The sequence below is a fragment of the Schistocerca americana genome, chromosome 3, assembly GCF_021461395.2.
Source record: "Schistocerca americana isolate TAMUIC-IGC-003095 chromosome 3, iqSchAmer2.1, whole genome shotgun sequence".
Classification (NCBI taxonomy): Eukaryota; Metazoa; Arthropoda; class Insecta; order Orthoptera; family Acrididae; genus Schistocerca; species Schistocerca americana.
This window is the reverse complement of record NC_060121.1, coordinates 383,777,119-383,796,471: the sequence shown is the minus strand read 5'-3', so window position 1 is coordinate 383,796,471 and position 19,353 is coordinate 383,777,119. Positions and strand designations below refer to the sequence as shown.

The window sequence follows — 19,353 nt, the reverse complement described above, 5'->3', positions numbered from 1 at the left end:
AGTAGTTACCATCTGCAGATGCTCAAGCGAAGTGTTCTGCAATAACTTTATAGTCAGTGGGTAGGTTGTCATCTAAGAGGATAGAGGAATATTGGTTGCTAGCTGCCAACCACAGATACAATGCAACTTGGGACATACAGTTGAGTAGGGCTATTTTCTTCCAGAGGTGGTGAATCAAAGCCTCCAAAAGGATTGGAGGGGGGGGGGGGGGAGGGGTTGCGGGTATCCTGCCCCCTTACAAACAGATGTTTTTAGTCATTCACAAGGACCTGACATTGACGGAAATGTTGGTGTTTTCACTCTCATGATAGACAGCTCTAATTACTGTGTTTGCGAAGTATGTTGTCATTTGAAATGGATGTAGAGGTTCACATATTTTCTTTTCTTCAAAATATATAAGGTGGTCATAAGTTTTGCACTGCTGTATATTTCTTTCTTTTTTCAGAATTCAAAGACTAATAGCAAAGCTGCACTCTGCAGTTGACACACATTGGCAGTCAGTCAAACAGTGTTTCAATCCAGCAGCCATCTGCAGTCTCCACAGATGGGACATTTCTCCCGCATGAGGACCCCCACTAAAAAAAAAAAAAAATATTACAGCACTGGATTTTATGACTTAACATCACAATGGTACATCACTGCTTTTATTATGTCCCCTTTGAAAGCCAAAATTACTCTCTGTTGCAATGTGATGTCACAATTGAAAATTACACCTGTTTCATGTTGAGGCAATTGTGAAGAGTGATGATAATGGGATTGTCACCAAGCTTCTCACACAGAAGCAATGCTTGTTACTCGGTAAAGAGTCGCCATTTCGCTCACAACAGAGCTGAAGCCACCTTTTGTTAATTTATGTTACTTAGCTGATTTGTTCATCAAAAAACAATGGATTAAATGTCATAAAGGTCTCGTCATCAGTTAATGTACAAACCTGATACTGAGGAGACTATTTCTCACCATTTATTTTGAATTTACTTTCCTCATGGCTTAGCAGGGGAGGGGAGAGTCAGATCATACTATACTGAAATGATCTATTTCCTCTGCTGAGACTGCTGGGATCTTGCTACCTCCAGTGTGAGAAAATTTCATCATCTTCATTATAGATCACCTGCCATCCAATCACAGCAATGGCTGCCTGGTATCATAAGCGTTGTGTGGAGCCCTCATGCTTCGTACTTGAAAAATGCACAATTCTTGGCATATAGATCAGTCAACAAAGTGACAACATAAAAATGCTTTGCAATAACCAAAATGAGCACAACCATAATATACACCGTGCAGTATTCAGTCTAGATTTCCACGCACTTGGTACAATTTCACAGTAACAAAGAAGCATATTTTGTGAGTGAAAAACTAAAAATTATTGATTGTGGGAAGAATTGTGACAAAAACTAAATCTAGCATGTCAGTGTGGTGTACCTGAAGGAACAATCACAATGGATGAAAAAAGAGAATCAACTTAGAAGTTTTCTAAACACAGTTGAATGTGACGTGGTATTGGACAGAAAAAGGAGGAAACTAGGACAAGACAGTGAAGTTGAGAAATGTTTTTATAGGTAGGTTAATTTCACTCTGATTTACATGGCAACAAGGATTTGCTTCAGACATATAGTTTTCAATGTGGAAATTTGCAAAGGAATTAAGCAAACAAGCATAGAAGGAAAAGCAAGGTCTTTTTGATGGCAAAATCTGCTTCACAGTTTCCTGCTTTCTGGACAAAATAGTGATAGATGAAAATTTAAAGATCATCAAGCATATAATTGTAATGAAAGAGGATAGTACTAACATTGCATTAACAATATGTGAATTCCTGGATGGGGCAATATGTAACGTAAGGGAAAGGCAACCACTTACCTGTAGTAGACTGATGGTGGGGCACAGAAACATGTAACAGGAAACATCCACACAATCTTTCAAGATCTTTCACTTTTTCTAGCAAAAGTAAACAAATTCATATACACAACCACACAGATGCACACTACCCCAGCCACATGGAGTGGTTGTGTGGGTTTATTTTTACTGGGAAAAGAGCAGGTGCTCGAAAGCTAGTGTGAATGCTGTTTTCTGTTACGTGTTTCTGTGCTGCATCAGTGTGCTATAGGTAACATTGCAGCTTTCTTAAGTTTCCATGTGTAGATTATCATTCCACAGTTCACTCTTGATATATATTTATTAAGCTATGGAGTAGGGGAAAACTGTGTATCTTGACAGCCATGGTATTGAAATCTTCTACCACAACTCCTTAAATATTTCTTACATTTAGTCATAAAGCAACCTGAATCTTAACCCAGATGAAATGTGATAAACATAAAACCCTAACACTAAATTGTGACCATTATCTAAACTATGAGTACGACCTAATAAAGCATGATATAAGACATGCTCAGAGCCTAATATTAGGGTCACTTGTCTGTTAAGCCATCTAACATAGGTAAGTTCAAGCTATCATATCAAACTAAAGGTTGGTTTGAACACTGCAGTGCTTTACTAGGCATGGTCCTGCTGTTGCTTCCCTCCAACACTTGAACTGACTGCACCAGCCAGTTATAAGAGGACCTCAGTTTAATGTGAACTCTGGATCACAGTGCAACTCAGCCCTTTTCTTTTCTTTCTTTTTTTCTTTTTTCTTTTTACATTAACTTACTTTGCCAAAGGTGAAAGAAGTGATAAGCGACAAATAAAAATCCTACGACTGACCAAGGATTGACCCAGAACACTTGGACTACTGAGATAAAAAATCACATATAGACAATTATACTGTATTGATAAAATGGAGAGTTTGGACTGAATTTATAGGATAATTATTTTGTAGGCAGTTAATTTATGGCTAAGGGGCTTGACCAATTAAGTGATAATAGGCACCAGGCTCGTGAGAACATGCCATTTAAAATATGCTTCTGTGTATAGAAAATCCTAAGAGAAAGTATTATGAAACTGACATGGAAATATGGCATATCAGGCAATGAAGTATTGATGTTGGCAAGTTCATGTATTAACAATATGAAATGAGTATAAACAAATTTTTTGCAACGAGTATGTATCTGAGAAAGAACAAATATCGACCAATTGCTCAGAGAGCAAACTCCTTTTATGACATATTGCCTGGGTAACGATGGATGTACGTGTTATACAGGATTATAACTTCTAGTCTACAGTGGGACAAGGCTAATAAAGAGGCAGAGGATTACCACCTCTTGGAACGGGTCGGTGGTGCAGAGGCAAGCAGCGACAAGTTCTGGGATGGTAGGTGCAAGGCATCACTTACACCTCATGCTCCCAGCTAGGTATGATGAATGTCAGACCAGTGGGATGGAAGCTCTATGACGCAATCCACAACAGAGTGTGCACAAGGCGCAGGGGCTGACTTCAAAATAGCAGTGGCAAGTATGGCATCTTGACTCTTCAAACATTCAACAGACCAGGATGATGTTAAAGATATTCATATGTCCTGGCTCTTCTTTATCCCATAGTTTGTTCACATTAGTTCATGTAATTTCCAGTCTCCAGCCAGTGGGGTTTGGGGCTACCAACTCACAGCTTCCACTAGGACTTCTTGATTCTAACTTTACTTATCCATCAATTGAATTCCCCCAAAAACACATTGACATAATAAAATTCTACAAGGGGCATTTGAAAAGTCAGTGCAAAGTCCGAGAGATGGCACCACCGGCAAGTATCAAGGTCTTGTTTAGTTAGTAGCATCTTTGGAAAGAACCCACACCAAGTTTCAGCCATACTGGTCTATTTCTTTGTGTTTGGCATTCGTGCGAATCAAGGAAGTCAAGTCATTGTCAAAAATGGATGGAAAATAATTTCGTGTGGTGATTAAATATTACTTTATGAAAGGCAAAAAGCCTCAGGAGACTAAAGAGAAGCTTGATAAACATTAAAGTGACTCTGAACCTTCGATTAGAACAGTTTATAAGTGGTTTCAAAATTTTTGGAGTGGCCATATGGGTACAAGTGATGCTGAACGTTCTGGACGCCCTGTGGAGGTTACAACTTCAGAAATCATTGATAAAATCCATGATATGGTGATGGATGACAGAAGAGTTGAGGTGTGTGAGACTGGTAGTGCTGTGGGCATCTCGAATGAATGGGTAAACGATAATTTGCATAAACATTTGGACATGATAAAGCTATCCACAAGATAGGTTCCGCGATTGCTCACCCTCGACCAAAAATTGTGTGAGGTGTTGCAAGGATGGTTTGCAGCTGTTCAGGAAGAATCCGCAGGACATTAAGCGTCATTTCGTCTCTGTGGATGAGACATGGATATACTACTATACTCCTGACACCAAACAACAATCCAACAATGGGTTAAAAAGGGAGAACCTGCACCAAAAATGCGAAGATCATTCATCGGCCAGAAAGGTTATGGCGACTGTCTTTTGGCATTCACAAGGGATAATCCTCATCAACTATCTGGGAAAGGGTAAAACTATTACAGGTGCATATTATTTATCGTTATTGGACAGTTTGAAAACCGAGCTGCAAGAAAAATGCCAGCAATTGAACTGCTAAAAAGTCCTTTCCCATCACAAACAATGCACCAGCACACACCTCAGCAGTTGTGGTTGCAAAATTATTGGAAATAGGATTCCAACTTGTTTCAACCCCCCCTATTCTCCAGACTTGGCTCCCACGGACTACTATTTGTTTCCCAATTTGAAGAAATGGCTGGCGGGACAAAGATTTTATTCAAACAAGGACGTGACTGTAGCAACTAATAGCTATTTTACAGACTTGGACAATTCCTATTATTCGGAAGGAATCAACAAATTAGAACAGCGTCGGTCGAAGTGTATAAGTCTAAAAGGAGACTATGTCGAAAAATAAAAAAGGTTTACCCCAAACACGTAAGTAGTTTTTATTTTTGCAAGGACTTTTCAAATGCCCCTCATATATTTAACTGCTACATACTTAATGCAATATTAAGGTGTTTATGTGGAAAAGCATATGAGATATGCCAACAAGCACCTAATAGACCATTTCCATGAAGACCACTTTTGTCATAGCAAGATGCCTTCGTTTCACAAGAGTGCATGTGCGGAACTTAGGGAACTCAACAGTCCAACATTAAAAGAAACAAACATTGATAAAATGGTGAAAATGTTAAAATGCACATTACGAGGATGAAAAAATACTAAAATGTGCTATGCAGGAGATTAAAACAAAAGCAAAATGACAGAGGAACTAAAGGAAAGGCACAGGAAAATGTGACTTGCTGACTGCTTACAAAAAACACAGGGTGAGCCAGTCACACTGAAGTTTCCTCTTGCTGGAGCAAGAAGCCATGCACCATAGGAATGTGTCCTATGCGAAGATGAGTAAGGAGGGCCTTGTCCCATTGACATGGCTGGAAGGAGGTAGACCAATGTTGTGTTGTGGGCTTTCCTTGACGGGGTTTATTGTCTGTCATGCTCAACAGCAAGGCTGTAGCATGCAGGAGGATGACATACTGAAACAGCTGAGGATCACAACATATCTCCTTGGCTGCTACATCCAACCTTTCATTCCTGCAATACCCATGTGCCCTGGTACGCAGCAGGAAGAAACCTCCTTCCCCAGTCATTTTGGATGGAGGAACGCATCCTGGATACTCTGGACTACTTTATCTGCTGGGTAAAGACATTTCAAGAGAGTGAAGGGCACTCAGTGAATCGAAACAAATAACTAACTTAGCACAGGAAAAACGTCTCATTGCTCCAGTGCCCATAAGATTGCATATAATCTTGTGTCAAAGACAATAAAGTCTTGAGATCGTTGGACCTTGAGGACACAAACTGGAAAAACAACAGAGTAATCAACTGAGGCCTGTTTGGACCCATCCGTAAAGACAACTACATAGTCGTGGTGTTCAAATAAAATTTCAGAAAATATCACATGAAAAACAGAAGCAGGAGTGCGATCTCTCCCGCACTGCACCAAATCTGAAATTACTCTGGGCCTCTGCAGTAACCAGCATGGCAGATGGTTAAAACCCTGGATTTGGGGTAGTACTTGCTCTGCACCGAGTGACACCAGCACACATTGCATGTGGATCTCAAACGGTGTTGTTTCTCATAGACAGTTAGAGAAAAGGTGTTCCAGAGGTGGATGAGCAACAGTATGGTATGCAGGTGAAGTCAGAGATGTGAGGTTGGTTGGCCGATCTGGGGAAGGGGACCAAACAGTGAGGTTATTGGTCCCATTGGATTAGGAAAGGATGGGGAAGGAAGTCGGTCGTGCCCTTTCAAAGGAACCATCCCAGCATTTACCTGAAGCGATTTAGGGAAATCACGGAAACCCTAAATCAGGATGGACGGATGTGGGTTTGAACCGTCATCATCCTGAATGGGAGCCCAGTGTGCTAACCACTGCACCACCTCACTCACTGAGATGCGAGGAACTTACATGCCTGACCTACCATGAGGAGCTGTCGCCAGATGATGAGTGGCAGTTCCCAGATTCAACACAGAGACTGAGTATGGGAATCATCCTATTAGCACCTGTAGCAAGCCAAATCCCCACATGATGGACAGTGGCAATGATCTTCAAATAAGAAGGCTTTGCCGATCCATACAGTGTGCACCCATAGTCCAGCCTTGTATGCATGAAAGCCCTATATAACTGGAGCATACGCACCCTGTCCACTCCCCAAGACCTGTGGCCAAGGCACTTCATTATGTTCAATGCGTTAACATTCTGGCTTTAAGGTGCAGCAACCATGACAACATGGAGTCAAAAATGAGGCCCAGAAGCCTCACTGAGTCTCTGAAATGTAGGATGGTGTCCCTCATATGCAAATAAGGAAAATTAAAAACACAATGAGAACAATTAAAACGAACACACACACACATACAGAAAACTGAAAACCTGTCTTTGAAGCTCACTCCTCTAACCTCCACAGTGTAAGTTGCAACTGATGGCTTACTGTTGAAACACTGGAGGAGAAACTGGAAACAGCAAAATCGTCCACAAATAAGGTACACTGTAAAGGAATTCTTACCACAGATGTGATACTGTTTATGGCTATGGCAAAGAGGGCAACACTTAAAACACTGCCCTGATGGACACCATTCTCCTGCTCAAAACAATCATAAAGCATGTCACCAACTTGGGTTCCAAAAAACTGCTGAGACAGGGAAGACCTTATGAAGATGGTGAGGTGGCCATGAAAGCCTCATTGATGCAATTGTGTGAGAATACTGTGTCTCCAAATAGTATTGTACGCCTTACTGATTGACCCCTTTACAAAATCTTTAACTTTGCACTTAATTTATTAAGTACTGTAAAAGTTACATAAATAAAACGTTATATCTGAAAACCTTATCTTGTCATGTTACTACATGCTAAGTTCCATGTTCATAATACCTTTAGTTTCTGAGGGACAGAAAGTCAGACTTCAATATTTTTCCAAGCATGCCAGTTTTTTAAAGGTGATTTTTGCCTAAAAATTTATGGCTGAATATCGCTTATGGAATTCTGTTAATTATTATTCTTAAGAGAGCACATAAAGTTGTTCAAGATGGCCAAATTTCATTTCTTTCAAACAATGGCCGAGATATAACTGCCCAAAGCCCCAGAAATCCACACGCACTGTGCACAAAGTTGTATATGGTGTCAAACAAATGTCTTTATCTCGGCCAGTATTGCTTCACTGAATTTTAAACTTCATCGAGGTACACTGGGCCCATGTGCAAATGTTCGCATACAATTTCAGCAAAATCAGTGATGGTCAAGCAGGAAAATTTTCCAAAATTAGGCGATGTGACATGTAATGACCCTCATCCATAACAACAAGCAAAGGCACATGTAAAACAACAAAGCAGCCCAAAGAATGGGCAACATACTTTAAAAAATAAAACAAGACTAAAAATGGCCTACAAAACAAAAATTATATACAGAGAAAACTAAGGGCAGCCAGTACAAAGACGCACACAAACAAACAAAACATCTGGTATTTACCAACTGATCTGTCAGGACGGCAAATAAATTTAAATTAGAGAGGCAGAAATTTCAATATCTGGTACACAGAAGAGCACTAAAAGGCAACAACTGTCATTCTACATTCACTGAACACATTTTGGACATGAAACACACACCAACAGACACAGACACTGACAAACATTCTTAAGTGCAACAGCAGCCCCCCCCCCCCCCCCCCCCCGCACCCCCAAGAAAACTAATAACTGAAATAAACTACCGAATACAGAAAGCCATAGTCAAAGTAAAAGAAATCCACACAAAAGTTCCACACGGAATTAATTAATATCAGGCCTAACCAGAACATTACAGTTCCAAAATTTTTCACAGCATGTGGTTACAAGGTGTGTGTGTGTGTGTGTGTGTGTGTGTGTGAAAAAAGTTAGTTTGTCTCAAAATTTGTGAATATTTTCTTAAGAACTCAAATTTATACAGAGTGAGTCAAAAATAAATTTACAACTTTGGAAAAATATAAAAAATTATTGAGATAACTTACAGAATCGGTAGATGTGTCATTTTTGTAGCAAACAACCTCAAGTTTGATTCACATAGTGCATCAGTTCCCCATTCCACCACCAGGAGTGCCAGCACAGTGAACAGTTAAAATGGCTATTTTCACTGGTGCGGAGTGTGCTTGCTGTGTGTTTTGGTTTCATGAAACGAACTCTGTAAAAACTGTTTGGCATATATTTTGCCCCAGATACGCTAAACAACCTCCAAGCGGGCCTACAATTTACTTTTGCACAGGAACTTTGTTGAGACGGGTCATTCACTGTGACATGATAAATTACTGGGATGACCCCATGTTGACGATTATGTCGAACAGGTTATGGAGAGCTTTGCCTGCAATCTACAAAAACTGGTACAACATGTGCCTCACAAGACTGGCATTCCACAAAAGACTGGTTGGCGAGTACTGTATAGATATTTACACTTGAAACCATTCAGATTCACAATGGCATAGCACAGCACTTAAGTGATGGGAAAATCAGTGGGGAAATGTTGCATCGCATAGAGGATGATGAGACCTTCCTGAACACAATAATCTTCCGCGATGAGTCAACATTTTATATCAGTGACATGGTAAACACCCATAACCGCAGAAACTGCAGTGAAAAATCTATGTGCAACCCTCGAACATGTTCATCACAGCCCCAAAGTTAATGCGTTTTGTGCACTTAGCAAATTGAAAGTGTACGGCCCTTTCTTCTTCGTGGAGAAAACTGTCACAGGTATTGTGTATCTGGGAATGCCTGAAAACTTTTTAATTCCCAAATCGATGCAGATGACCAAGATTAGCTGTTTTATTACCAGCAAGATGATGCAACACCTCATTTCCTTATAGAAGTTCGAGGTTTCCTCAATAATCACTTCCCAAGTCAGTGGATTGGCCACCTCACTCCCCAGACTTGAGACCACTGAATTTCTTTTTCTGGGGTTTCATTGAAGACTGTGTGTATATTCCTCCCCTGCCAAACAATTTAGCTGACCTGAAAAATCTAGTCTACGCTGCCATTGCACAAGCTACACCCAATTTGCTGCAATGAGTTTGGGAAGAAACTGATTACTGGCTGGATGTTTGCCGCATCACAAATGGTAGTCACACTGAACCAAAGTAACACTTGACACATATGTGAAATTTGAGGTTGTTTGCTAAAAAAGACATCTACCGGTTCTGTAAGTTATCTAAAAAACATCCTGTCATTCCAAAGTTCTACAGTCATTTTTGACTCACCCTTTATAAGTACAGGTAGTAAGGAACATAAAAACACACTGATGATGCTGTAACTTCAGCAAAACATGTCTGAATGAAAGAAGAAAAAAATGAGTTTTGCTAAAGGTGGATCCCAACATAAACAAATTTATTTGGTGGGTGGTTACGTTTACGAGGGTGAGTCAAATGAAAACCTTAAATATTTTTTTAAATATTATTTATTGCGCAGAAGTGGTACAAAGCTGCATCACTTTTCAACATAATCTCCCCCATGCTCAATGCAAGTCCTCCAGCACTTACAAAGTGCATAAATTCCTTTAGGAAAAAATTCTTTTGGTAGTTCGCGCAACCACTCATGCACCACTTGGCATACCTCTTCATCAGAACGGAACTTCTTTCCTCCCATTGCGTCTTTGAGTGGTCCAAACATATGGAAATCACTTGGTGATGAGGAAGCCATTCCTTGCTCACTCTCTTCGTTTCCAGTTGGTGGAAGTGAACCAAGGTTTCGTCGCCAGTAACGATTCTTACAAGGAAGCCCTCACCTTCTCATTCAAAGTGCTGAAGTAGTTCTTCACAAGCATCAACACGTCGTTCTCTAATTTCAGGAGTCAGCTGTCTTGGCACCCATCTTGCAGACACTTTGTGAAATTGGAGCACATCATGCACAGGGTGGTGTGCTGGCCCATGACTAATCTGAAAACAAGCTGCAATGCCATTCAGTGTCACTTGGAGGTTTTCCTTCACTATGGCTTCAACTGCTGCAATGTTCTGTGGAGTCACAACTTCTTGTGCCTGACCTGGATGAGGAGCATCTTCCACTGAAGTCACACCATTTGCCAATTTCCTACTCTACTCGTAGACTTGCTGCTGTGACAAACATGCATCACCATACTGAACCTTCATTCGTTGATGAATTTCAATAGGTTTCACACCTTCACTACGCAAAAACCAAATAACAGAACACTGTTCTTCCCTGGTGTAAGTCGCAAGTGGGGCGGCCATCTTTATACTGATACTGTGATGGTAGGTGTGCATCTGCACTATGCTGCCATCTACAGGCCATTCTGCACGCTGTTTGTAGCACGCTTACCAACTTGCAGGACAATGGCACGAAATTTCAATTCGTTATTACAAAGTTAAGGTTTTTATTTGACTCACCCTCGTACATCTTAAATTATTCACTGTCCAGAAAGCCAAATATAACATCACAAATGAAGTACTGACAGAACTAAACAAAAACAAATTCATATTGGTAAATTCCATGAGATCACTAAAGCTTCCAATTACATAAACCAATTATTATTCAAAAACAAAAAGGTTAAACTGTTAAAGATAATAGAATGCAGAGGGGTGCACTGGGGAAAAAAATAAAAACTGCAGCACAGGAATACAAAGAATGAACATAAAATATGGTGTCCCACAAGGTTCAGTGCAGGTAACTTTAGTTCTTAGCCTAATTAATGAGCTTCCAAAGACTTCAAACAACAATTCAAAAAACCAGTTTTTGCTAAGGACAAGCATATTAACACAGGGTCTAAAGACAGTTATACCAAACACATTTGAGAAGATAATGTATAGGCATACAATGGCTTTCCAGCAGAGAATAGACGTATGTCCTGAACAGGTAAAGACTCACATTTTGCAATTAGAACTAGACACTATGGCTATAATTTCTTAGTGCCCAGCAGGAGACTAATTTGCACTATTAAAAAACAAGATCCAAAAATAATTTTCACGTACTATTTGATCCCTTTTCTTATATAGCTAGTTCTCCCAAAGCTATTAGTAGTCCTGACGGAATGTTGTCTACTCCCACGGTCTTGTTTTGAATTGGTCTATCAGTGCTCTAACAAATTATTCTTGCAGTATCTTATCTCCCTTCTAAACTTCATCTATGTCCTCTTGCACTTCTATAATAATGTCTGCAAGTTGATCCCCTTGCATAAACCCTCTACATACTTCTTCCACCTTTCAGCTTTCCCTTCTTAGGTTAGGACTGGTTTTCCACATGATCTCTTGATATTCATATAGCTACTTCTCTTCTCTCCAAAGGTCTCTTCAGTTTTCCTGTAGGTGATATCTATCTCTCCGCTGGTGATATGCACTTCCAAATCGTTAGATTTGTCCTTTGGCTATTCCTGTTAGCCATTTTGCACCCCTAGTCAATCTCATCTTTTAGAGATTTGTACTCCCTTTCACCTGCTTCATTTTTATATTTTCTTCTTTCATCAACTAGTTTCAATATCTCCTGTGTTATTCAAGGATTTGTATTAGGTCTTGTCTTTTTGCACATTTGCTCCTCAGCTGCCTTCTCTATTTCATTTCTCAAAGCTGCTCATTCGTCTTCTACTGTTCTCTTCAACCGTTGCCTAATGCTCTCTCTGAAACTCTCAACAACCTCTGGTTCTTTCAACTTTTCCAGATCCCATCTCCCTAATTTCCTTCCTTTTTGAAATTTTTCGGTTTCAATCTACAGTTTCATAATCAATAAATTGTGGTCAGAGTCCACATTTGCCCTTGGAAACATCTTACAATTTAAAATTTGGCTGTCAAATTTCTATATACAATCAATCTGTATCCTTCTGATGTCTCCAAGTCTCTTCCATGTATGCACCCTTCTTTCAAGATTCTTAAACCAAGTGTTAGCGATGATTAAATTACGCTCGATGCAAAATTCTACCAGGCAGCTTCCTCTTTTGGGCCTTTCCCCCAGTCCATAATCACCTATTTCTTTTTTTCTTCTCCTCTTCCTTTTCCTACTATTGAACTCCAGTCTCCCATCACCATTAAATTCTCATCTTCCTTAACTATCTGAATAATTTCTTTTATCTCATCATACATTTCTTCAACCTCTTCAACATGTGTGGAGATAATTGGCATATAAACCTGCAATACTGTGGTGGGTGTGGGCTTTGTTCTATCTTGGCTACACTAAGTTCATATTAGCTTAACCATATTCCAAATTTCTTATTCATTATTAAACCCACTCCTGCATTACCCTTATTTCATTTTGTTATTATAACCCTGTATTCATCAGAAGTCCTGTTCCTCCTTCCACCCAACTTCAATCATTCCCACTACATCTAACTTCAACCTATCCACTTCCCTTTATAAACTTTCGAACCTACCTGCCCGAGTAAGGGATCTAACATACCCGGCTCTGATCTGTAGAACCTCAGTTCCATTTCTCCTGATGACGACATCATCCTGAATAGTACCCACCAGGAGATCCGAATGAGGGCTATTTTACCTCTGGAATGTTATTTAAACATACAGTACAGTGCAGCTGTAGTTTCCCCTTGCTATCAGTTGTTTGCAGTACCAGCACAGCAAGACCATATTGGTTGAAATTACAAGACAATATAAGTCAAACATCCAGATGTTGTCCCTGTAACTAATGAAAAGGCTGTTGCCCTTCCTCAGGAACCATGTTTGTCTGGCCTCTCAACAGATGCCCCTCAGATGCAGTTGCACCTTAGGTTGTGTACGGCTATCTGAAGTGTAGAGGTACGCAACCCATCCCTCCCAAGGCAAGGTCCACAGTTCATGGGAGGGGATGAAGTCCACATGAAGTTAAAAATATACCTGTCACCAATTTTCCTACAAATTATCTCATTCTTCTTTGACCCAGGAAATCATTAAAATCCCGGGCATTGAAGTCTAATATGCATAAACAAAATTAGATTTGTTAACTTCGTCCAACCACAGCCAAACTATCTCCTTCAAATTTACCTTAGATCAACAGCTAACCAAGTCAAAGCCAATGTCAATCACCAGCATATTCAGGTGATGCAGAATTTCTGTCATGTACATGACAAGTAGCAGCATTCACTGTAAGGCTACATTATTTATTTATTTATTTATTTACATTTTCTTTGCATGGAGCCATCGTAATGATGGCTTTTGCAAACGTCAGACTTAATACTATGGTTATATTTACACTTATAAAATACACTATATTCTGTAGCTGTTGCTTATTATGTCTATTTTTTACATTTATCACATCACAACTGATATGCTAATGCCTCATGTTACAATCACTATCTTAAAATTCGTTGAAAGAATGTAAACATTTTTCTATTAGAAAAGATTTTAATTTTGTTTTAAAAACATTTCCCATGTACGTTCTTAGAGAGTTTGGTAGCTTGTTATACCAAATCAAACCACTGATATATGGACTCTGTCTGTCATTGTTAACGTTGTTCTGTTACAGAAATAGTTACACTTTGTTCTAGTGTTGTGGTCATGTACATCACTGCCCTTGATGGCCTCTGTTGGTTGACTTATAAAAAATACAACTATTTTGAAGATGAACAGAGAATATATTGTAAGATATTTGTGCTGCACAAACACTTTACGACATGAATCTCTATGTCCCATTCCATGTATATGTCTTATTGCTCTTTTCTAGTAGTGTTCTTTTTAAATGTACATCAGCTGCACAGCCCCACAGTTCAATTTCGTAATTGAGAAAGGCATAAAGTGTTCCATAATATACTAATTTCAGTGCTTGGCTAGGAACTATCTTTGCGAGCTGGCTGAGGAGATATATGGCAGTACTGACTTTTCTGCATATGAAATTGGTTGGTTGGTTGGTTTGGGGAAGGAGACCAGACAGCGAGGTCATCGGTCTCATCGGATTAGGGAAGGACGGGGAAGGAAGTCGGCCGTGCCCTTTGAAAGGAACCATCCCGGCATTTGCCTGGAGCGATTTAGGGAAATCACGGAAAACCTAAATCAGGATGGCCGGACACGGGATTGAACCGTCGTCCTCCCGAATGCGAGTCCAGTGTCTAACCACTGCACCACCTCGCTCGGTGCATATGAAATTAATATGGTATGTCCACCGCAAATTTTCATCAACATACACACCCAGGAATTTACAGTTACCATTTTCTGTTGCAGAGATATTACACACACTATTCGTATTGTTGCGGTGAGAACTGCCTGTTTTAAATGTCAGTACTTGAGATTTGGTGATATTCACCTTGAGTCCCTGATCATTGAAATATTTTGTTACTTCTGTTGCACCACTAGTAGCAAGAGATTCTAGCTCATTAGATTCACTCCCATAGTCATCTGCATAGCTTACAATATGGGAATTAATGGGTTGTGGAATGTCGTTAATATAAATAAGGAAGAGAAAGGGTCCAAGGATTGAGCCCTGTGGTACACATTGTAATACAGGTTAACTGGTGGACTGGGAGTTCATGATTTTATTATCTAGTTTGTATGACAATTTAGTGCTTTGCTTACGATTCAGCAGGTATGTAGTTAGAAGATTCACGGCTTGATCCCCAATACTATAAGATTTTAGCTTTTTAAGAAGTACCCCATGGTTTACCGTATCAAATGCTCTTGTCAGGTCCAAAAATATACCTGCAGTCTGCATCTTCTAGTCCAACAGACAGTAAACTTCATGGATGAACTGTGTAACTGCTGTGGCTGTACTTAGCTCTTTTCTGAAGCCATGCTGCGAATCTACAAGCAGTTTATGTATTGTGAAAAAGGCACTTAGCTGAGAAAGGATAATGCTTTTGGATATCTTACTAAAAGTGAGAATTAATTATATCGGTCTATAGTTGGAGACATCTTCCTTACTTCCCTTTTTATACACTGGTTTCACTACACTCATTTTTAGAACTGTTGGATACATGTTTTCTCTAACACTGCAATTAATCAGGTGAGTAAGTGGTTTAGAGATTTCTTTTAAGCATGCTTTAGTAATAGCACTGGATATACCATCCCATCCAGATGAAAATTTTTTCTTTAGCATGTATATTGCCCTGCAAACCACCTCCTCATTCACTTCCACAAATTCAAATTCGGTACACTGGGTGAGATGGCATCAGGTCTCTACCTGTGAATCTATAATATGGGTTGATTTCTCACCAGAAATGTAGTAGTTACAAAAATATTACATATAGTATCTGGGTCTTTTATAATGTTACCATCATGTCTTATGCTGAGTGGTTCCATGTTCATCTCGTTGGGACCTTTTCAGTATTTGTCAATTAGTTTCCAAGATGCGTTGCTTATGTTGTCAGACTGTTCTATTGTTTTGCTGTCAATGTGCTTCCTTAGGTTAACAATTTCAGTTTTAAAAGTTTGCTTAGCCCTATTGTATTTTTCCTTGAAAACCTGCATAGTAGTAGCTTTATAAATCCGGTTTAGATCATGTACTTGCTGCCTGAGCATAATCAGATTTGTTGGGAGTTTTAGTCTAGGATTACTTCCATTTTGACAGTGTTTAACTACCTTCTGGATTTCTCTGACTGGACAACAATGATGCAGTAATGTTGAGTAGAATCATTCCATTTCTCATCCGACCCTTTTACCTGGTACACAGAATCCCATTTCTCATTCGCTAGTTTGTCTTTAAGAGCATTAATACTTGAGGTATTCAGCATTCGTTTCCGTAGCACAATTTTTGTTATTTTAGGCACAACTGAACTGTTATATTCTACCACCTGACAGAAGTGGTCAGAATAAAGAAAATTGCAGTTACTGTAATTTACCTTATTTATAACATCTTTGTTGATTATAACATAATCTATTCCAGTGAAACATGTGTCCGTCACTCTGGCGTCAGAGTTCACTATATTTACAAAATTGTATGAGATCAGTACATCACTGAGTTTCAAGTTTACTATACTATTTGAGTTTGCATCTATATTAAAGTCACCTAATATAGTAAGGTCATTAGAACTGGCCTGACCAATAACATTACAAAGTTTATCCATAAACAGCATTACATCAGCATTTGGTGGCCTATATACTCCAATCACTTTATGCTTTGGTAACTTAAGATCATTACTGTGGAGCACAATACCTGTCATTTCAATTGATCCTTCTTTGGTGTGGTGTTCAAGAAAGGAATTCTTTTTAGCTTCTATATCCTTATTAACATAAACTGCCACACCACAACCTTTATGGTTTTGCCTACAATAATTAATTGCAAGTATGTAACCTACTAATCTATATTATATTATTTCACTGCATTTTAGCCCATGTTCCGTTATTACTAGTACATGTGACAAGTGTTCCTCTATGAATATTTGTAGAATGTCTAGTTTGTTTCTGAGATATTGCACTACTAGTAGTATACTGCACACAACCCTCTACTTTCAGATGTATCTATTTTCGTTGAAAAATACCAGTATTTATGTAAAGATTAAGCTGCCAGGAGACAAACAGCACTTATTTGTCCATATCTGAAGAAGCAGCAACTTTTTTCACAGTACCACTTTCCCTGCTAATTTATTTGGTTACATATCCGTCAATCACAAACAATACTAAGCAATTGTGTGATACTTTACTTTAATATGGGTTTCAGATTAAGCTTCAAAAGTTGCCTCTCTAAAATATTGAGAAGTTCAAGTGGCATACAAGAATTCAATATGACAGAAATTTGGTACTGGCGATGCATAGGAAGTTGTGTGTGGCACACAGTGAAATGGAGGAATGGGTTTGAGAGAGTGGACGTGATGAAACAAAGAGACAGAAAGGAGAGTACACTGTGGATGTAGATCATTGGAATACTGAATGGCTGGAGTTTCCATCTGCAGTGCAGGGTATGACAGTGCTATCTTACTGTATACATTCTCTTTCTCTGTAATCCTATGGGGCAAGTGCAGCTAAAATGAATAACTGCACAAAAACACATACTGCAGAGTCGTCTTCCAAGATAATTGAAATATTAGGCCTTCACACTTTGCTCACTACCTTTACTATTGAACCGGTACTGTCGTAAGTAATAAAATCAATTTACGATGGTGTGAGATTTATAAAGTATAAAAATAATTTCTGTTTAAACTACATACCTCATTCTAGAATTCATAATGGAATTCTGTGTTCCAGTGTAAACCTTTCTAGATTCAAAAGACAATACATAACACATACCAATGACCCAGCAAACCAATTACCTTCCTAGATTTAAGGATTTAAGCCACTGTTAACAGCATAGAGTGTATTAACTTGCACCAGTTGATAAACATAAAAGCAACTGTGATTATGTCTGGAGACTACTTAGCATACTGAAAGATTTTCTATTAATTATATTGTTATCCCATACAGCATGTTAAGGTTCCGCATGGCAGACTATTAATAATTGTTGATGTGGCTTGTAGAAAGTTTGTATGACAAATAGCTCCCACTGCTAAGTTGAAGATATGGCTTGAGAAGCAACACAGAGTTGGTTGTAAGACCACAGAAGGAGAGTATTGGGTTCAAAGCTGACCCTGTAAGTGCAGGGAAACTGTACAAGACAAGAATGAATTTACACCTTGACTCATGATTTCCATCATTGTGAAATCTATAATTACCAATGTAAAATTTATCCCAACAACAGCCACACAAAGTTGTTGGGAAATTAACAATAGTGACTTGTAAATACAACCATGCTCTCTTATAGTCCTAAAAAAATAATTCTTTAACAGAAACAACTTAATGCAATTTTTTGTTCTCACCAGACCACGTTACAAATGTACACGACTTATGAATGCTGTCTTTCTTGTGGAAAATAAGCGATTTCTCCTCCGTAATTTTCTTTATCCATCGAGAAAAAAGAAGCAAACATGTTGCAAGAGGCACTCCTGCATCAACTTGTTCTTGTTTAATTCCAGTAAAAGTTCGGCAGAAACGTGAAAGTTTAGGATTCTCGGTAGGCATAACATACTGCTGAAATTCATCTTCAATTGCTCCACTCTTAGTATTGAGCAAGACTGCTGGAAATTCAATAACTTCTGGCTGATATTTAAACTTGTCCTCATTGTCCCAACATGTTGATTCAAAATCAATGACTATCACATAATCAAACATTTGATCTGGTTTCTGCAGTGCAGCTTTACTTGCTGAGGAACCAATAGGAACCCTCTCCAAGCACCCATGCTTCCTAAAAAAAATTACAGGAAAAAAACATTAGTAGGCCTACGGCAACAAGCAACTGGCACACTTCACTTCCCAAACTTCACACACCTACTCCAACATAAATGCAAAACTGATTAGAAAAGTTCATTTTAAACAACTTTTATTCCCTTGTACTCTGTCAAATGCTGCGATGTGCACAATCACCGTATGCTGAATTTACAATTAGTTTCATTCCATAAAATGTTCTACATAATTAAAAACGTGTACCCTGATGAACCATACTCAATTAAAAACGTGTACCCTGATGAACCATACTCACCGAGCAAGTTGCTTAATTAACTCGTGATTCATATTCTGCAATACGTGGCGTACTTTGCTGATGACGACGGCAATCTCGAATCATTATACACATTTAGTAATCGGCGTTATTTACATTCATCGTAAAAGTCACTTGACACTTACTTTCAAAACCTAGTGCGGCATAAAAATATCGATACTACTGTAGTCGAAATGTGTCTTATCGATCATCTCACTGGAGGTCGATTCTAGTGACATCGAGCTCAATACGTCAGTAGTATTGAACTCACTGGTCGATTCACACTAGAAGTCATACAAGACCGCATTTAGACAGGGTCCACACATTAGGGTCAACGTTGGCGCTAACAGTGTTCATTCGATTTACGCATCAATAAAATAGCATTAGAACCAACGTTGGTGACGATACAGGTACGACTACATTGCTTATCTTTATTTTGACCAAACATTAAAGGACGAATTATTTAGGAATAATGAGACGACTC

General features: G+C 39.0%; 1 protein-coding gene across 1 annotated transcript in view; it reads right to left on the bottom strand.

Moving 5' to 3' along the window:
- Nucleotides 1-19,045, bottom strand: part of LOC124605154 (ERI1 exoribonuclease 2-like) — a 44,853-nt gene extending 25,808 nt beyond the window's left edge. Inside the window, exons 1-2 of the mRNA XM_047136635.1 lie at nucleotides 18,873-19,045; nucleotides 18,154-18,578 (exon numbers count right to left, since the gene is read on the bottom strand). Coding sequence (XP_046992591.1) covers nucleotides 18,154-18,578; nucleotides 18,873-18,904 — 457 coding nt within the window. The 5' untranslated portion in view covers nucleotides 18,905-19,045. The remainder of the gene's footprint in view (nucleotides 1-18,153; nucleotides 18,579-18,872) is intronic.
- Between the last annotated feature and the right edge of the window lie 308 nt (nucleotides 19,046-19,353).